Source organism: Sinocyclocheilus rhinocerous, unplaced genomic scaffold, assembly GCF_001515625.1.
Source record: "Sinocyclocheilus rhinocerous isolate Xijiao unplaced genomic scaffold, SAMN03320098_v1.1 scaffold444, whole genome shotgun sequence".
Classification (NCBI taxonomy): domain Eukaryota; kingdom Metazoa; phylum Chordata; class Actinopteri; order Cypriniformes; family Cyprinidae; genus Sinocyclocheilus; species Sinocyclocheilus rhinocerous.
The window spans coordinates 449520-465716 of record NW_015645540.1 but is presented as its reverse complement, the minus strand read 5'-3'; the positions used below and the strand labels follow the sequence as shown (position 1 = coordinate 465716).

General features: G+C 38.3%; 1 protein-coding gene across 4 annotated transcripts in view; it reads right to left on the bottom strand.

Annotated features, from left to right (window-relative positions):
- Positions 1 to 6567: 6567 nt before the first annotated feature.
- The window catches only part of spsb4a (splA/ryanodine receptor domain and SOCS box containing 4a), a 59164-nt gene continuing 49534 nt past the window's right edge, over positions 6568 to 16197 (bottom strand). For all 4 annotated transcript variants that reach the window (XM_016510007.1, XM_016510002.1, XM_016510006.1 and 1 more), the window contains exon 3: positions 6568 to 7731. In XM_016510007.1, coding sequence (XP_016365493.1) covers positions 7604 to 7731 — 128 coding nt within the window. In that variant the 3' untranslated portion in view covers positions 6568 to 7603. The remainder of the gene's footprint in view (positions 7732 to 16197) is intronic.

Sequence of the window (16197 nt, the reverse complement as noted above, 5' to 3'; positions counted from 1 at the left end):
CTTATGCTGCTTTGAATGATGCGCCCTCTTGTGGCCTCAGGAGAGAAGCCAAAAGCTTGTCTTCACCCTAACTGAAATTATGCATTTTAAATTCGAATATAATTCGAATTTTGATCATATTTAGGTACAACATTCGAATTTAGTTTTTCAGCCATTTTGACAGCCCTAGTGCCATGGATATACTGCATCATAAACACATATGCATTACAGTACAGCACAGTATAAATTGGGAATGAGAGAGAAAAGAGAGTGACAAAGCAAACAACTCAGCACGTCCTAGCTCTGCAGCAATCCACATGAGTCAGAACTGGAAATAATATGCCTGCATCAGATCATGTTGGAAGAAAGGCACTTTGTGCTAATGACGGCATGTAATGTTAAAGCATAGCTCTCGTGTCTTAATCCATGATGAGGAAGAAAGAGAGTGGTATAGCCTACCATAGGGCTTGCAATGTTACGTTTTTTGCAGCATGCCAGTCCTGCTACTCTCCTGACCAATGTCCAATCTGCCACGTTGTCTCAAGCCTCCAGGGTACTGCCAGTCGTTTACAGCTCACAATTTATTACACTATTAACTTTTATTACCATTCCAGCACCACCGTCCACCTCTTCATACAACGAAGCAAGGCCACCAAAGTCTGAATCATAAAAACGAGACCTTTTACAGTGCGCATGTGCATTGTGCATGTGTTTCGGGGTTCACTCTTGACATATGCATCAAGTCCCATCATTGGTGATATACGCTGTGAAACCTTACACTTCAAAGCTAAAAATAAGCGAGGCTTTTTGGAGCTTCAAATCAAATGAACCGATCGCTTTGTAAAACATATCACTGTCTGAAGCGTTTGAAACCTCAGTGCGCTCTGAATCTGATTGAATACCATTTAAAGCCATGTAAATGCAATGAGAACTGCAGCAAAATAATTTTTCAATGTCATGTTCTACATAAAAAAAGTGTTTTCATTAAAGTGTGAAACCACTGACTTGATCAATTTGCGCTCCCAAGCACTGATTTGAAACAAAAGATTCGAAGCGCCCATCACTACTTTTTGGTATAGGCTGTTTTCCTGTTCACAAAATAAAATGTTTTTGAATGCATTTTCTACGCATGCGCATATGTGCTCACCCAGATTGCTTGGTAGGTTAGACCTCATTTTCTCCTGGCTGTGCGAGCTAATTAACCTAATTTGAGCAGCACCAGCACAGACACAGATGAACCCAAGGGCCTGCTTTGCGTTTTTCACATTAAGAGGGCTTCACTTTTCTCTGTGTCTGCATGGAGTCATTAGGGGAAGGGTTTGTGGGAAAAAAATTAATTGAACAGCGAGCAAGTCATATCAAAGCACATCCCTAATTCATTTGAATCTCGGTGAACACGACAAATTGAATCTGCTGCACAAGCTTAATATGAATAATTTTCCAATTCTTTAACTGTTGAGGTCCAATCTGCTGCTGAATAATGACACACGGGCTAGTTTAACATGAGCACTCATTAGCAAATGGCAAAAATCATTAAAGCAAAGCCATGATAACCTGTCATGTGTAATAGGGAATCATTTGGTGAGGTGACATGGAAGATTATGCCTGATGTATTTTTATATCGTGGCTAGAATGTTTTAATTCATCGGATTTCATAAAGAGAAAGGAGGTGTAGATGGAGGGGGTTCTCCTCTTCACCCCAGTTGTCCATTGTGCCATATCGCAGATGTCAGAAAACCACCAGACACCCCCCATCAATCTATTTTTTATGTTGTGCCTCCCTGTTTCCGCAATCACTATTTCCTTTAATTGTTTTTCTTTTAATTATTTTTATTTACTCATCCATTTATTTGTGGGCAGGGTACTTAGTTTTCTTAGTAGTTCTTCACAAAGGAACGAATCAGGGTTTTGGTTCTTGTTACATTTTATAAGCAAGCATGGGTTGGGGTTATCTACTGCTACACAAAAACACAATTCCCATACGTTTTATGAGCAAGTAAAGCATTAGGATTATTAATAATATATTTTTTTAAATATCCATTATTATAAACATGCACTTTTAAACTTCCTTTTTAAAAGCTTCCTCTGAGAAAATGTACACATATTTTTTGATTAATTTCTTATTTAAAGGGGTCATATGATGCGATTTCAATTTTTCCTTTCTCTTTGGAGTGTTACAAGCTCTTGGTGCATAAAGAAGATCTGTCAAATACACAAAATAATGTTCTTTTTAGCAACATCATATGACCCCTTTTTAAACTGTATGTATATATATATATATATATATAATAACAAATGTTATATTATTATTATTGCTGTTTTATAGGTTTAACAAAGCACAAATCAAAATCTTTGGCTATATCATGGCCCTAAAAAATAGTCCTACATGGCTCATGTTGACCCGAGTTTGTGATGATTTTTAGGCTTGGACCAAGTCTTGAAGCACTAAATTAAGTCAGACCAAAGAACATTAGCACTTCCAGAAAACTCTTTAATGCTGCTTTTGCATCAGGGCTCTCAAGGAGAGCTGAGAAGCTAAACAGGATCCGGGGAGAGTGGAGACGCACAGACATAATAGATGGATCACATGCTATTTATATAGGCTGGCTCGGAAAACCGAGCGTGAGAGGAGAGAAAATGAAGGGGAGTGAAGGAGGAAGAGAACATGTTGACTCGCGCTAATCTGTTTCATCTCTCTGTACACTCCCTGTGTGTTTTTCTCTAAAGCTGAAGATAAAACCACACAGACTCATTTTCAATATGAAGATCAAATCCTTACAATCACCTGTTCAATATTTGGCCATGCTGAGTCCAAATCCCCAATATCTCCTGAGCCAATAGAAAGCTGGCGCTGTAACTACTCCGATGAACAGATTTTGCAATGTTAGCATAACAGTACAGAGCTGTTTAGTCATGATGTTAGTTTGTAGGCCAACCTGGGAAGGCTAATAGGTTTTTAGAGCAATGGTTTTGGATTTATATGAAATAAGGGTTATTGTTAAGACACTTACTCAACTACAACTACTGTACCACAAAGATGTGAGTTTATATGAACTACAACTCAAAAGTTTGGAGTCAGTAAAAAAATTCAAAATTACTGAAATATTTCAAATAAATGCTGTTCTTTTGAATTTTCTATTTATCAAAGAATCATAAAAAATGTAACATGGTTTCCACAAAAAAAGATTAAGCAGCACAACTGTTTTCAACACTGATAACTGGAATTCAGCATATTAGAAAGGTAAGCATTAGACAAAAATTACTGAACCTAGACTTTTGAACAGTAGGCCTAGTGTACATCATTTGATGAATAGCCATTTTAGTCCCTACTTACAGTAGCATGAATCATGCACAAACAGCACATGTGTGATGTGTAATTTGTTACAATACAAAATAGGAAAGTATCTTCAAGTAGGAGACAGTGGGGTAAAGTGTGCTACCTCTTGTTTTAAACAGCCATACAAAATGAAGCAAATGGCAGCATTTTCAGGAAGAAGCAATCATTTCATTCAGTGGTGAATTTAGTAAATAATTTATGTGAATGCTTAGTAGGAGACATTTCAGATGTTACTGTTTAGTTGGTGCTTTCACTATTAAAGAAGACATTAAGCATGTTAGCATGCTTTCCCAAAATTGTGAGTGAACCTAAAGGCTGTGACACCAAGCTGATAAAGAACTAGCAGTGATGAAAGGCAACTGTGTTTGGGCTAAAGGTTGCACTTGAACACACCGCAAAGACTGCAGCCAACAGCTAACTAGCACTTACATTCTGCATATATAAATACAGTACCAAAACTAGATCTGTGGATATATAAACAGTTAACAAAACAGCACTTGCTTACATTTTCGAATATGAATCATGTTACTTTCCTCATTCCATGCTGTTATGAAAAAAATCATTAATTGGAATAGACCTTAATCAGTCTTTAATCAGTTTAGATGCCATATTGAATTTAACACAGATGCGGCTGACAAACAGTATGGTCCTAGATCATGTCATTTTCATTTTATGGAGCTTTTGTCTACTGATTTTTTTTCATTAAGCTGAACAGCCAGTCAGCATCATCTCTCTCACCGACTGCCAGACGCCAAATCAACATGCTTACTCAGCCAAAAAGCCTTTAGTAAAAGTGAATTTAATAAATAAGCATACATGAAAACATAAACATTTCTTTGTCTGATTGTACGCTACTACAGTTAATTAATTAACAATGTTTTACATATTAACTTTTAACCCAGGCTGTCCCTTAAAGAAATAATCAGTTCTCCTGGACTTCCTCCTTTAATAGAAACCTGAGTTATGGCACATGAACAGGAAGTGTGCCGTCTCCAGTGTTTTCTCAGCAGAACAAATTTGCCCACACTGTTTTCTTGTACCCTCAGTGATGTTGTGACAAGCACAGGCCAGGGTGCACCTGCATATGGAAGCTGAGGTCGTTTAGGACACAAAAAGATCTTTTCCCCAGACCATCACTGCCATCGGCTCCCTATTTATACCCTCATTCTCTCTCACACACACAACAGTCGCACACCCACAGGGAAGGAAGCATATCATGGAAGTCTCACTTTTTTTTTTTACACCCGTCTCCCAAGGCCTCTCAGTGGTGGATGAGCTCTCGCCCTCCTATTTACACTCCAGTAAGTTAAGGAAATAGCCACTGGCCCATGTCTACAAAGCAAATTGAGAATCACACTGGGAGGAAGTCAATACAATACCCATTTCCAAGTATTCCAACAATCGCCTGCTAATGATAAAGGACATAAAACATAAACAACCAGTGATTCCCAAGCCGTTTCATAAGCATTTGAACACAAAACAGACACTTCAGGGCTGGAACACACAGAACAGTCTGTTCCTTTTGGTTAAACATGTTTTTTTAGTGGACCAGATTGGCGGGAAACAGAGGATAGGGAGGATCAATGTCTTGCCTTAAACCACAGCTTCTAGTTTGCCATCCTGATGCTTTGATCGGGGCGCTATCTCTGTACCTGTGCTCTCGGATCTGTGTTATTCAATTACATTTGAACTGATTCCAAACGTGAAAGAGAGAAGCCAAGAAAAAAAAGTCAATTTTTTCTGCTGGCGCGAAGGACAGTGTCTTTGCCATCTAACATTGATTTCCAATACGACAGTCTTAACATGTCTAGATACACTAAAACGGGGCAAGATTAATCCAAATCATCCTATCACGCCATTTGAAGAAAGGGATCAGTAAATGCATTCTCCATTATCTAAAAAAAAGCCACTTAAAGTTTGTTGACCTTAATGGAAGAAGTGCAAAGGCAGTATGGAGTTTCTTTCCAACATTTGTATGCATTTAAGATTAGATCCGAGCTGGATTACGAAGGTATTTCGGAGGGTGTTCGATTTTGCTGTATTTGGCCGAGCAGTTGTCCGGGTGGCTCGCCAATGTATTAGATTACGCCAATACATAAAACAAGTAAGCTTCACCATGATTCTAGTGGGGAGAAGAATTTCTTGAAGGTAGTAGTGTAGAAGTTCTTCAGCAGTGATGTTAGCGTGTTAGTCTTCAAAGAATCTTCACCCAAAGTTCTGTCTGTGGGACAGAAGTTTATACCTGCTACATATAATAGATGGGATACTGTTAGGACCTCCCACTAGAGATCCTGCAATGCACTCATAAGATATTCTAAAAGATATCTAATCTTCGAAAGAAGTCTGATGCATACTAGACAAAAATAAAGTAAAAACAGTAATATTGTGAAATGTTAAAATAAAGCAATTATAAAATAACAAATAAATGTAAAATCATTTTCTGTTTCTAAAGCTGAATTTTCAGCATCATTACTCCAGTCGTCAGTGACACATGATCCTTCAGAAATCATTCTAATTGACTCTGATTTGGTGCTCAAGAAACACCAAAGAAAACTTCTTTTGTCGAAAAGAGTTGTGCCGCTTAATATTTTTTATGGATATATATCCCCCCCCCAGATGAATAGAAAGTTCAAAAGAACAGCATTTATATAAAATTGAAATATTTTGCAACATTATAAATATCTTCAGTCACTTTCTTACAATGCTGCCATTTCATATGAAATCACACTATTTTGCATTAGACTAGATTGAATACTGATTTTTTTTTTACAGCCACTTTTTGTCTATTTAATCATTTACTTGTCCTACAGCATCTTTGAATTATATTTGAGGGTCTTTTGCAAAAATTGATATGCAATAATTGTGATGAATGTGATTAATCAGCATATCGTGTAGTTTGATTCAATTGAAAATGAATGATTAAGAGCACAAGGGAGGTCTGGATTACTGAAAGAACATGCGGTTAGTGACTGTTTAAAAACCTCCCACGAACCTGAGCAGAGCGTGAGAAGAGTGATCCAATTCTTCACAGATTTAGGTTAGATAATACTTTTCAGCCTCAGACTGTGATAGTGTGGGAGTCAGACAGGAGAGAGAGAAAAGTGGGAAATGAGGGAACTCTCAGTGGAACATTAGTCGAGGTTATCTAAATAGGCCCTACTGTGCTCAAGAACGCGCATATTCTTATTCACTGAGAACATTGAAACACATCTGGGCATATTCTGTCTCAAAACAAACTGTCAACAACATCATTCTCATTCACTTGGCTTTTATTCACATTTCAAATATGCTAACGCTAGCAAGATCTTTACATTCCACTGTGTGCCTCGGAAAAACCAGACTTCTATCTGAGCGTTCAGACAGAATAATAATAATAATATTATTTATAATAAAAGCAGCATCCCAGTTTAAAATAGAAAGCCATATGTGACGAGTGTATGATAATGTTCGATATCTATGTGCTCGCTCGCACATCCTCAGTTCATTAAAAAGGAACTAGAACCTGATAAATAAAATTAAACGATAGCCAAACATCTTGATAAAATCATCATCATCATCAACTGAAATCTCACACTGACATTAAAATCAGATAGAAAAGTGACTCAAGTCCACAGAGAACAAAAAGAAGTGAAATCCGTATGATTGTTGGTCGTTTTCGTGCATACGCACAAGTGTGTCCTCGGGAATACACATCCATCTCAGAAAAAATGGGAAATGTTTGCTGTCAGTCATGTAACCGTCCCCTGGTGGTCCTGTGCGAAGGTACTGGCACCTGCTCGGCACCTTCCAGGGCTCGTTTCTTCCGCTGAGGCTCCCGTGTGGTGGATTTTGACTCGGGAGGCAGCTGAGCCCGACCTGCGGTGGCCTCGGTCTCCTGTGTCCAATGACTGTGCTCTGCAGGCTTTACACCCAGGGAAAGAGGAACGATTATAACTGTGGGCTTTCAAAGGCATCCCAAGGTTAATGTGCTTTCTGAAATGTCGCTTCCTGTTGTATTCTTCAGGGCGAGACGCACACCTGGAGGCGCTGCAGGTCTGTTGAGCCGCCGCTCTAGCCCTGCGTCACACTGTCCCTCGAGCTTCTTCCAAAGCCATCAATAATTTAAACAACTCATAAAGAGGAAAATAAAAACTGAAAAACAAAACAAAGCAAAAAACTAATTTAAGATTCCACCAGTGAGCCACAATGTAAACATTTTCCCACTGCGGCCTGATGGTGGCGCTATAGTAGCCCCTCAGGCTTCCTCTCGGTGTCCGTGTGTGCATCTCTTTGTGAGGACCCACGCTCTCACTGGTATTGGAGGTAATTCTTCAGAGACTGGGGCAAAGGCAATGTCTCGATCTCCTGTAGACGCTCTCGTCCCAGAGCCACCCGCGCTGCACGTCGACACAGGTCCATCAGAGGGAGCGGCTCCGCTGGAGAGAGACAAAGAAAAGCATCTGTTAGAACTGGATTCAAAAAGGGAAATTCAAATGCACACAGATTGAAGGCAACATAATCGTCTGTTGAGACCAAAACAAAGTTGAAGAGCAAAGTATTTGAAGTGATAGTTCATCCAAAAGATGAAAATTGTAATTTGCCAAAAGATGTCAAATTGACCAGTCATTTGTGTTCCAAGCTTCAAAAAGGACACAAACGCACCATAAAAGTATTGTAACAGTGGTCCATCCAGCTTCATACAAGTCCTACATTAGTGTGAGGCGTGAACTCGAGAATTCCTGTTAAATTTGAGAATCGGGAATCTGTCTAATTCATGAACAAATTATTTAGACCGATTCCGTGAACCAGCTCAGTTGATACACTGAAAAGATCCTTAAAGTAAGATTACATAGAATATGTATAAGGATATATTGCGAAAGAATCATTCTTCTGTATTTTCAATGAATCAATTGATCTGGTCCACAGAATTGGTCTGAATGATTTTTCAGACTGAATTATTCAGACTGATTCTGTGAACCAGATCAGTTGATTCATTGAAAAGATTCATTTAAAAGGTTCCTCTAAAGCACCCTACATAGATCTAACAAAAAATATGATTTGTTAACAAATTGGACCAATTCCTGAACAACTCATTCATACCATTTCCATGAACCAAATTAAATTATCGAGAAAAAAAATCCAACTCAAAAGAATGATTTGTTAATGAATTGGCCCAATTTGTGAACAAATCATTCAGAGTGATTTCATGAACCAGATCATCTGATTCATTGAATAGGACCGCTTTAAAAGAATTTGCTCACAAACTGGACCAATTTATGAACAAAACATTCAGATGATTCAGATCAACTGATTCATTGAACAGTGAACAATAATTCACAAATTGGACATAACTTCATAACTTCTAAGATGTAAAATGTCTCACACAAAGGTATTGTGTGCCTTCAGAACAGTTACAGTAATATGGACTTGTTTTCTGGTATGTTAGTTTTGATTTCGCATCTTTTTTGAAAGTTAAAAAGACTCCGTAAACAGAAACGAGTGACCATGAAATTCTTTAAAATTTCTCCTTTTGTATTTCACAGAAAAATGACAGTCATACAGGTTTAGAACAAGACGGTGAGTAAATGGTGACTGGATTTTTTACGTTAAGTTGTTCCTTTAAAAGCCCCAGTGTGTGATCCAGTGTGTGTGTTTGGGCATCTTGCTCCTTTACAAAAGCTGACAGAGCAGTTCAATAATGGATGGATCTTACCACTGGAGCTCAATATTCATCAACAGAGCTGCTGCCTCACAGAGAAGTCATCCGCAAACACAAAAACAGCCACGGCTCCATCTGGACAAGATGCCACATCTCCTCTGTTGACCATCAGGTCTTTACCAGGACCTGGGCTGATATGACTAATCAGATCACAAGGATGGCAGTGAGAGTCAGAGCCCATTCCCTCCCGCTGGCCAATCAGAGTAAGAGATTGTGTCAGACTTACGTTTAGTAGTAAGTATGTGTGGCTAACAATCAAAAGAGGAATGGTTAAACAGCTGCACTGGCACAATGCAAGCACCCACATTGGATATTTATAGCTGTGATGGAGTCCCACACAGAACATGTCGTGACTTATGTCTTCCTCCATCCTGGCAGCTGAACTGAAGGCAAGAGCATTGTAATACCCTCACATAATGCAAATTTTCACCACAACAAGAAGTTAAAATGAAACTATGGATCCCTATGGAGCCCTTCACACAGAGTGAAGTGATTTAATGACACAAAGCAATGGTTTTTCAAGCTTAAGTTGTTGCTTGTCAAATCGAAATTTTGTGTCGCACTCAGTGACCGTGAATACTTTTAATGCACATTTTCTGTGCCTCCAGCGTCACCAAACAGAATTGCAAAAATGTTTTCAGCTTCAGCTTTCCCAAAAAATCCCCATCAACACTGCCAACATCTAACACTTACTTAAAGTTAATATTTTAATACAGCACTGTTACATCTACAGCAAATCTCTAAATAAATATCAATTTTTTATACTGTTCATTATAATTTTCTAATGCTTTTTTATTCATTATTTGTTATTGTTGTTGCATAATGTTTGATAAACTGTATAATAATAATTATTATTATTAACTATTACTATTAAATGTTATTATATATTATTACATTTTTCTAAAATGAACTCTCATTATACCAAAATATTTTCTAAGGCCTACAATCACTTTTAGTATTAAAACATGATTAAATGTTTTAATATTTTATAATAATAATAATAATTTTATGTGTAATTTATTAATGTTGTATAATGATTGATAAACCATAATAATAATAATAATAATAATTTTGATTATTATTATAATTATTACTATAATATAATTATTTTATATTATTAAATATTTTTCTAAAATTATTTGTCATTATACACAAATATTTCACATGTCTGACCGAAATCAAAATCAAGTATTTCAGAAAATGGTTCTGAATTAAATCAAAGCAGACCAAAAACATCACTTTCTGATAGCAGTAAAACACTCACTTCCTTCGAAATATATTTAGAAAGAGTCGCATCACCAGTAAGTCCAGCACGACTCATAAAGAGGCAGATGGCAAGTGTAGATGGGATCCAGCTGTACCCAGTGGGCGGGTGTGGGACGGGGATGAGAGAGAGGTGACTGACAGTCAGGGTCATAAGTGACAGATGGATCAAAGCACGGACATAGTGCTCTACTGCAGTAATGGAATAATTTTTCATTTCCAGCCCACGTATGAACACGCAAAGGCCAGAAAGCTCAAGGTTAGTCTGAAGACTGTAATCATGTCAGTGAAATACACAACATGCACGGTGACCTGTCACTCGCTGTGATCCTCAGGCTGCTCCCCGTCGCTACTCAATCACATTAAAGCACTGCCTACATGTGCCGCATATGGCAACAAATCATATTGATGTGAGTTATACACAATAAATGTGATTACATGGCTCAGATATGTCAATGTGATTCCATTGTGCAAGTTATCAGACTCTCAGAACAACCTAATAAAATGGCTGATAAAACAGACTACAGCAGTTGGGAGATTTTGGTTTTCTTCCCACACAGCAGCAGTCGGTTTGATCTCACAGGATAGCTCACACAAATCAATCTATATGGTTAAACTGTAGTGCTAAAAACAGTAAAATTATAAATAAGTTAGGAAAAAAGCAAGGTCTGACAGCCTTAGAGAATGTTTTCTAGTGCAAAAATATCACTTTACATATTTCTAATGTAGAGAATTGTTAATTACAAATCATTTTGCACAATTTGAGGAAAAAGTTGAAATGAAAAAAGTGATATAATCACAAACTGCACTGCACACCAGATGAAATGACACTTGAGAGAAAACACTGAGGAAAAACATAAAAAGTGATTTACAGTCAACCCAGGAAGTTCCTGGCCCGGGGGCTATCGACGCGGGGGTGGTCTCATTCGAAAGCGGGCCTCTAGACGTACACTCGATTCGCGTTGAGAGGGTTCCTCGAGCTGAAGGGATCCCCTGAATTTGGTGCGGATTCGCCGCACAGTTATGGAGATATGGCTGTTCAAAGTTTTAATGGTTTTCCATAGACTTAAGCTTTAAAGCGTTTCATCCAGGTTGCCAGTAGCAAAAAATGGAGCGCGCTCTGCTGGACAAACTAAGTAATTACACCATTTCAAGCATTTTATCTGCGTTATATGTTCTGTAAAAAAAATTTCATATCGGATATATAATTTCCACCACAGAATGCACAATGCCATTTGCCTTTTTTTCATGACAGTTCAGGGAGGGGGAAAAAAACACAACAAAACAAAACAAAAAAAGAATTAATTCTTCTATGATGCATACATATTAACTGTTGACATTATTAGCAGACAAATTAAATAAACTGTTAAGAGTTTTTTTTTGGACTGCATCCATGCAAACCATTCCGTTTCTCTACTTGCACAAATAAAACACAATATGGATTGAGAGTCGGACTTGTAACCCAAAGGTTGTGGGTTCGAGTCTCAGGTCCGGCAGGGATTGTAGGTGGGGGGGAGTGAATAACCAGCGCTCTCTTCCACCCTCAATACCACGACTGAGGTGAGACCCTTGAGCAAGGCACCGAACCCCCAACTGCTCCCCGGGGCGCTGCAGCATTGGCTGCCCACTGTTCCGGGTGTGTGTGTGTGTTCACTGCTGTGTGTGTGCACTTGGATGTAGGACTGCACGATTAATCGAATGCGATTGTCATGTGCATTTTGATAGTAATGCCAGTTCTGTAATCAGCAGGAAATCATCATCACGTGCTTTCAGATGGAGCAGAATTTACTACACATAGCCGTAGTTCACTGACAAGTTACGCAAAAAAAAAAGGCATTGCATTATAAATATACTTTATTTTAATGAAAATTATAATAATAAGAACTCGTTTAAGATAAACCGTATATTGCCGTAGTCGTGCAGCCCTACTTGGATGGGTTAAATGCAGAGCACAAATTCCGAGTATGGGACACCATACTTGGCCACACGTCACTTCACTTCACTAAGCTCCTGCACGTCTCTAACTCCTCCATTAGGCTCCTAATAAATGATCTCTGGTGCAGAAGAGGAGAGAGAACTGCATCTATTTCAGTCCGACACAGTTTTATGATCATTATTACTGTTCCAAAAAGCTATTTTTTTGTGGTTGCAAGACAAGCAATGGGATTCGCATGGTAAATATCAAAGCATCACATTTTGTAAAATCCAATTAATTCACCCTCTGTACTCAGTGGGGATGCTGCAGCATCACAAAGGGGGATCTGACACTTTCTATGACCTGCGCCAGGGCGGGAAAGAGGGGAACCTTCTGGAAAAGCTTTGCACCAGGCTACAGAAAGCAGCCTGAGAGGAAACGTTTCGTGGAGATCAAACCTAGCGGTGTAATTAGATTAAATCATTGTGAACAGATTAATGTCTACGGCTGATTAATTGAAAGATTTGCGGCGGTCACGTTGAGAGGCCTGTGATCCTCCCACAGAATGAATGAGTACACAAGTGATCATTACAGCATAACACCCAAACTGCAGCTCTGCCTGGATGAACTCTCTCTGATGTGGGTTCTGCGTTGCGGCTCAAAACATCAACTCAATAATCATTCCACCCTAAGCGATTCATTATTAGCATGAGAACTAGGATTTTTTATGAAAGCAGACCGATCAAAAAAACACTGCTTTGGTAATGATGACACTCAACCGTAAATGATCCACTTAGCTAAATCAAGCGTAACACCCAGGTAATTAGGGTGTAGATGTACTCAGAGCTTACTTCATCATGTACTCCTAACCTTGTATTAAAACATACTGTTGTGGCTGCGGTCATGATGGAGGCTTTACTGCCCTTGAACGTGGTGACTCATAAAACTCACGTTCATTAATAATTCAGTTATGTAACAAGGGATTTTACTATACTTAGCCAGGTCAAGTATTTGACTAAGCCTAATGCTAGTGATACTTCAGAACATGAAATTTAACAGCAAACAATAGGAACTGCATGTTTCCAGGAATGTGCATGTGTTTGTATGAGGTTTTGTGCTGGACAATTTGAGTTGAATTACTGAAATAAATGAACTTTTCCACGACATTCTAATTTATTGAGATGCACCTGTAATCTGTCTTACAGCAGAGAGTGGAACAAACAAACGTGCTGAACACACAGGCACAGAAACATAAATGTGAAGCAGTACCATTTTTCTACTAGAAATACAGTATGCATTATATATCCTCCTTATTGACTATTTAATGGGACTGTTAAAGATGATACCTGGACACCACTTACTAAATTAAACACAAAAATTAAGCATAGTGAGGTCATGTAACAATGTAATGTTTGGAGCAGAACACAAGCAAAGTACTTGCACTATACTGTAAATTTACTGTATACATGGAATACCTTGATGACCAACTAAAGGCCCACAATGCAATGCAAAGACTTAAACTACAAACAATAAGACAAATACAAATGAAATAAACTGTGCTTTCATTTTTTTTTCAGGTAGTTAACGGTACAGTTAAAAAAAATAAAAAATAATAATCAAATATAAAAATAAAACACTGCATAGTCTCCAATCTATGAATTAAGCATACATTGATTATTATTAAATCTACAAAAGTTATTCAGTTAAGAGCAGTGAGTAATTTTATCTTTGTCTTTTGTTGTATGATTAAAATTATATACACAGACAACAGCAGGCATTTAAGGCTGCTGTCACTTTAAGACCTAATGCATGGATCTAATAATTTGACATGCATCCGTAACTGTTTACCTTCACAAAATGATTATTGTTACAAAAAGACTGGGTATTTTGACATTATTTTGTGTTTTTGACCATTGAAATGCAATAATTTCAGGTGTGTGTCAAAAATGCAAGTATTACTGCATTAAGATTTTTTCACAGCTTATTGCACATAACTTTTTGACATCAATAACTTTCAGCAAACCTGAGCTGCACAGTTATATTTATATTCTGCGATATACACAACACAGTGAGATCTCTATCGATCGCCTTCATTGTACAGTATATATATATATATATATATATATATGTATATATATATTGTTATGTGACAAATGAACTGAAAAAGATATAAACCGTGATTTTTGTCAGAAAATACATTTTAATAGAGAAGTGGATTAAAAATAATTCTGAGATATTATTTCTGAGATAATAACTGGCCATGAACTGAACACGCAGGACAAGGTCATAAGTTCATTAGTCTCTGGTCCCAGAAGCTGTAATTTTCCACTGGAAGTGCTCTTAGAAAGGTCAGCGGTGATGCAGTGTTCATGAGATGCTGTGGGTTAGTCTTTTAAAGCGCAGTCTCACTCTCTCTGACTGGCTATGTCTACAGTTCCTCCCCTGAGGCGGTGATCTGTGCACAGATACACGCAGTGAGGTCAGCATGCCTGACCCCTGCAGCTTTAAACGATGTGAACTCTCTATGGGCATAGTGGACAGCCAAAAGAACAAATACCGGCTCGAACCTAATATGACAATGGACGCACAAAAAGCAAGATGGCCAACATTTGCTCAGAAGCCAACTGACGACTAAGCTATTATGTTTCAATTAGTTTAATCAATCGACCAGTTCACTGCATCCAATGATGGTGCTGTAGGGAATTTATATCAGCGCACAGAAATTAAAATGTTTCAGACATTCCCTCAGAGAGCTGCAGAGAATCTTCAGGAAGATAAGAATGTCAACATTTTACACAGCAAAAAATCCTCAGAAATAACAGCCGCTCTGAGACCAAGTTTGGCTCCGTTTAAAACCTCAAAACAATTTTTTTAAATCTTCTTTTACACATATTCTGCCATCATTTACTCACCCTCACGCTGTTTCAAACCTATATGACTTTTTTCTATTTCGAAAAATATTTTGAAAAAAAAAAAAAAAAAGGCTTCAAAATATTCACAGTTTTTAGCCATACAATTGAAGTCAATGGGGTCCAATGTTGTTGAAACAGTTGAAACATGCTTAAAAATATATTCAAATTTATCCGAATTTTCATTTTTGGGAGAACTAAACCATGGTTTATTTTTTCAGCCTTCAGACTAGCCAAGCATGATAAAGCTTTTAAGCAATATTAAAATCTTATTGCATTAGGTATTTTTTTTTTTTTACTATTTACGATGTTTCACAGAGCCATTAGAGGCCATCAAGTCCAAGACATATCACTCGGATCCATTTCAGGCATTGCAGATCCCCATCTACATGCAGAATGACCATTGAGTTTTCACACAGTCAGCAAAATGGACTGTAGCTGAATATTGATCGTGGCAGATGCCAGACGCCCATCCCCAGCCTTATTCCCTGGATCCACCCTGCGGAATTCACCGCTCAACACAGCTGGACTTTGGATGAGATTAAAGCCGGCGAATGGCTGAGTGGACGCAGCAGGGTTTGGGGAGGCCAGGTAAACAGTTTTGTCATGATGACGGGGCTGCAGAGGGCAGGGCACATGGGAAGGGAAACTCTCTAGCAGGAATGGATAGTTTTGTAATAGACAGATTCATCATAGACTGGACTCGTGTCCAGAAACGGGCTCCGATGGATGGCAGAGCGTTCTCTTTGGAGGCCCAATATAATATCCAGACAGGATGTAATGGAGCCAGACTTAGAAAACTGACAGGGCATTTTTATGAAATGTGTAATATGTGTTTCAATCAGCATTGAATGCTAACACAGGGCCTGCTTAGTCTAAAACTGCAACTTTAGTCAAAGACACACAGTATAAACAATAGAAAGCAACTGAAATATACATAAACACACACAGGCACACGTGCGGGAGCCAGATACACACCATCCACCCACAGATTCCCAACAGCACTCAGACAAAGTTGGAAGCACAAGTTTATATTTCCCAGTAGTCTCTGAGCAGCAGAGAAACAGAGACTCGGATATAGAGATCCAAATGCGTC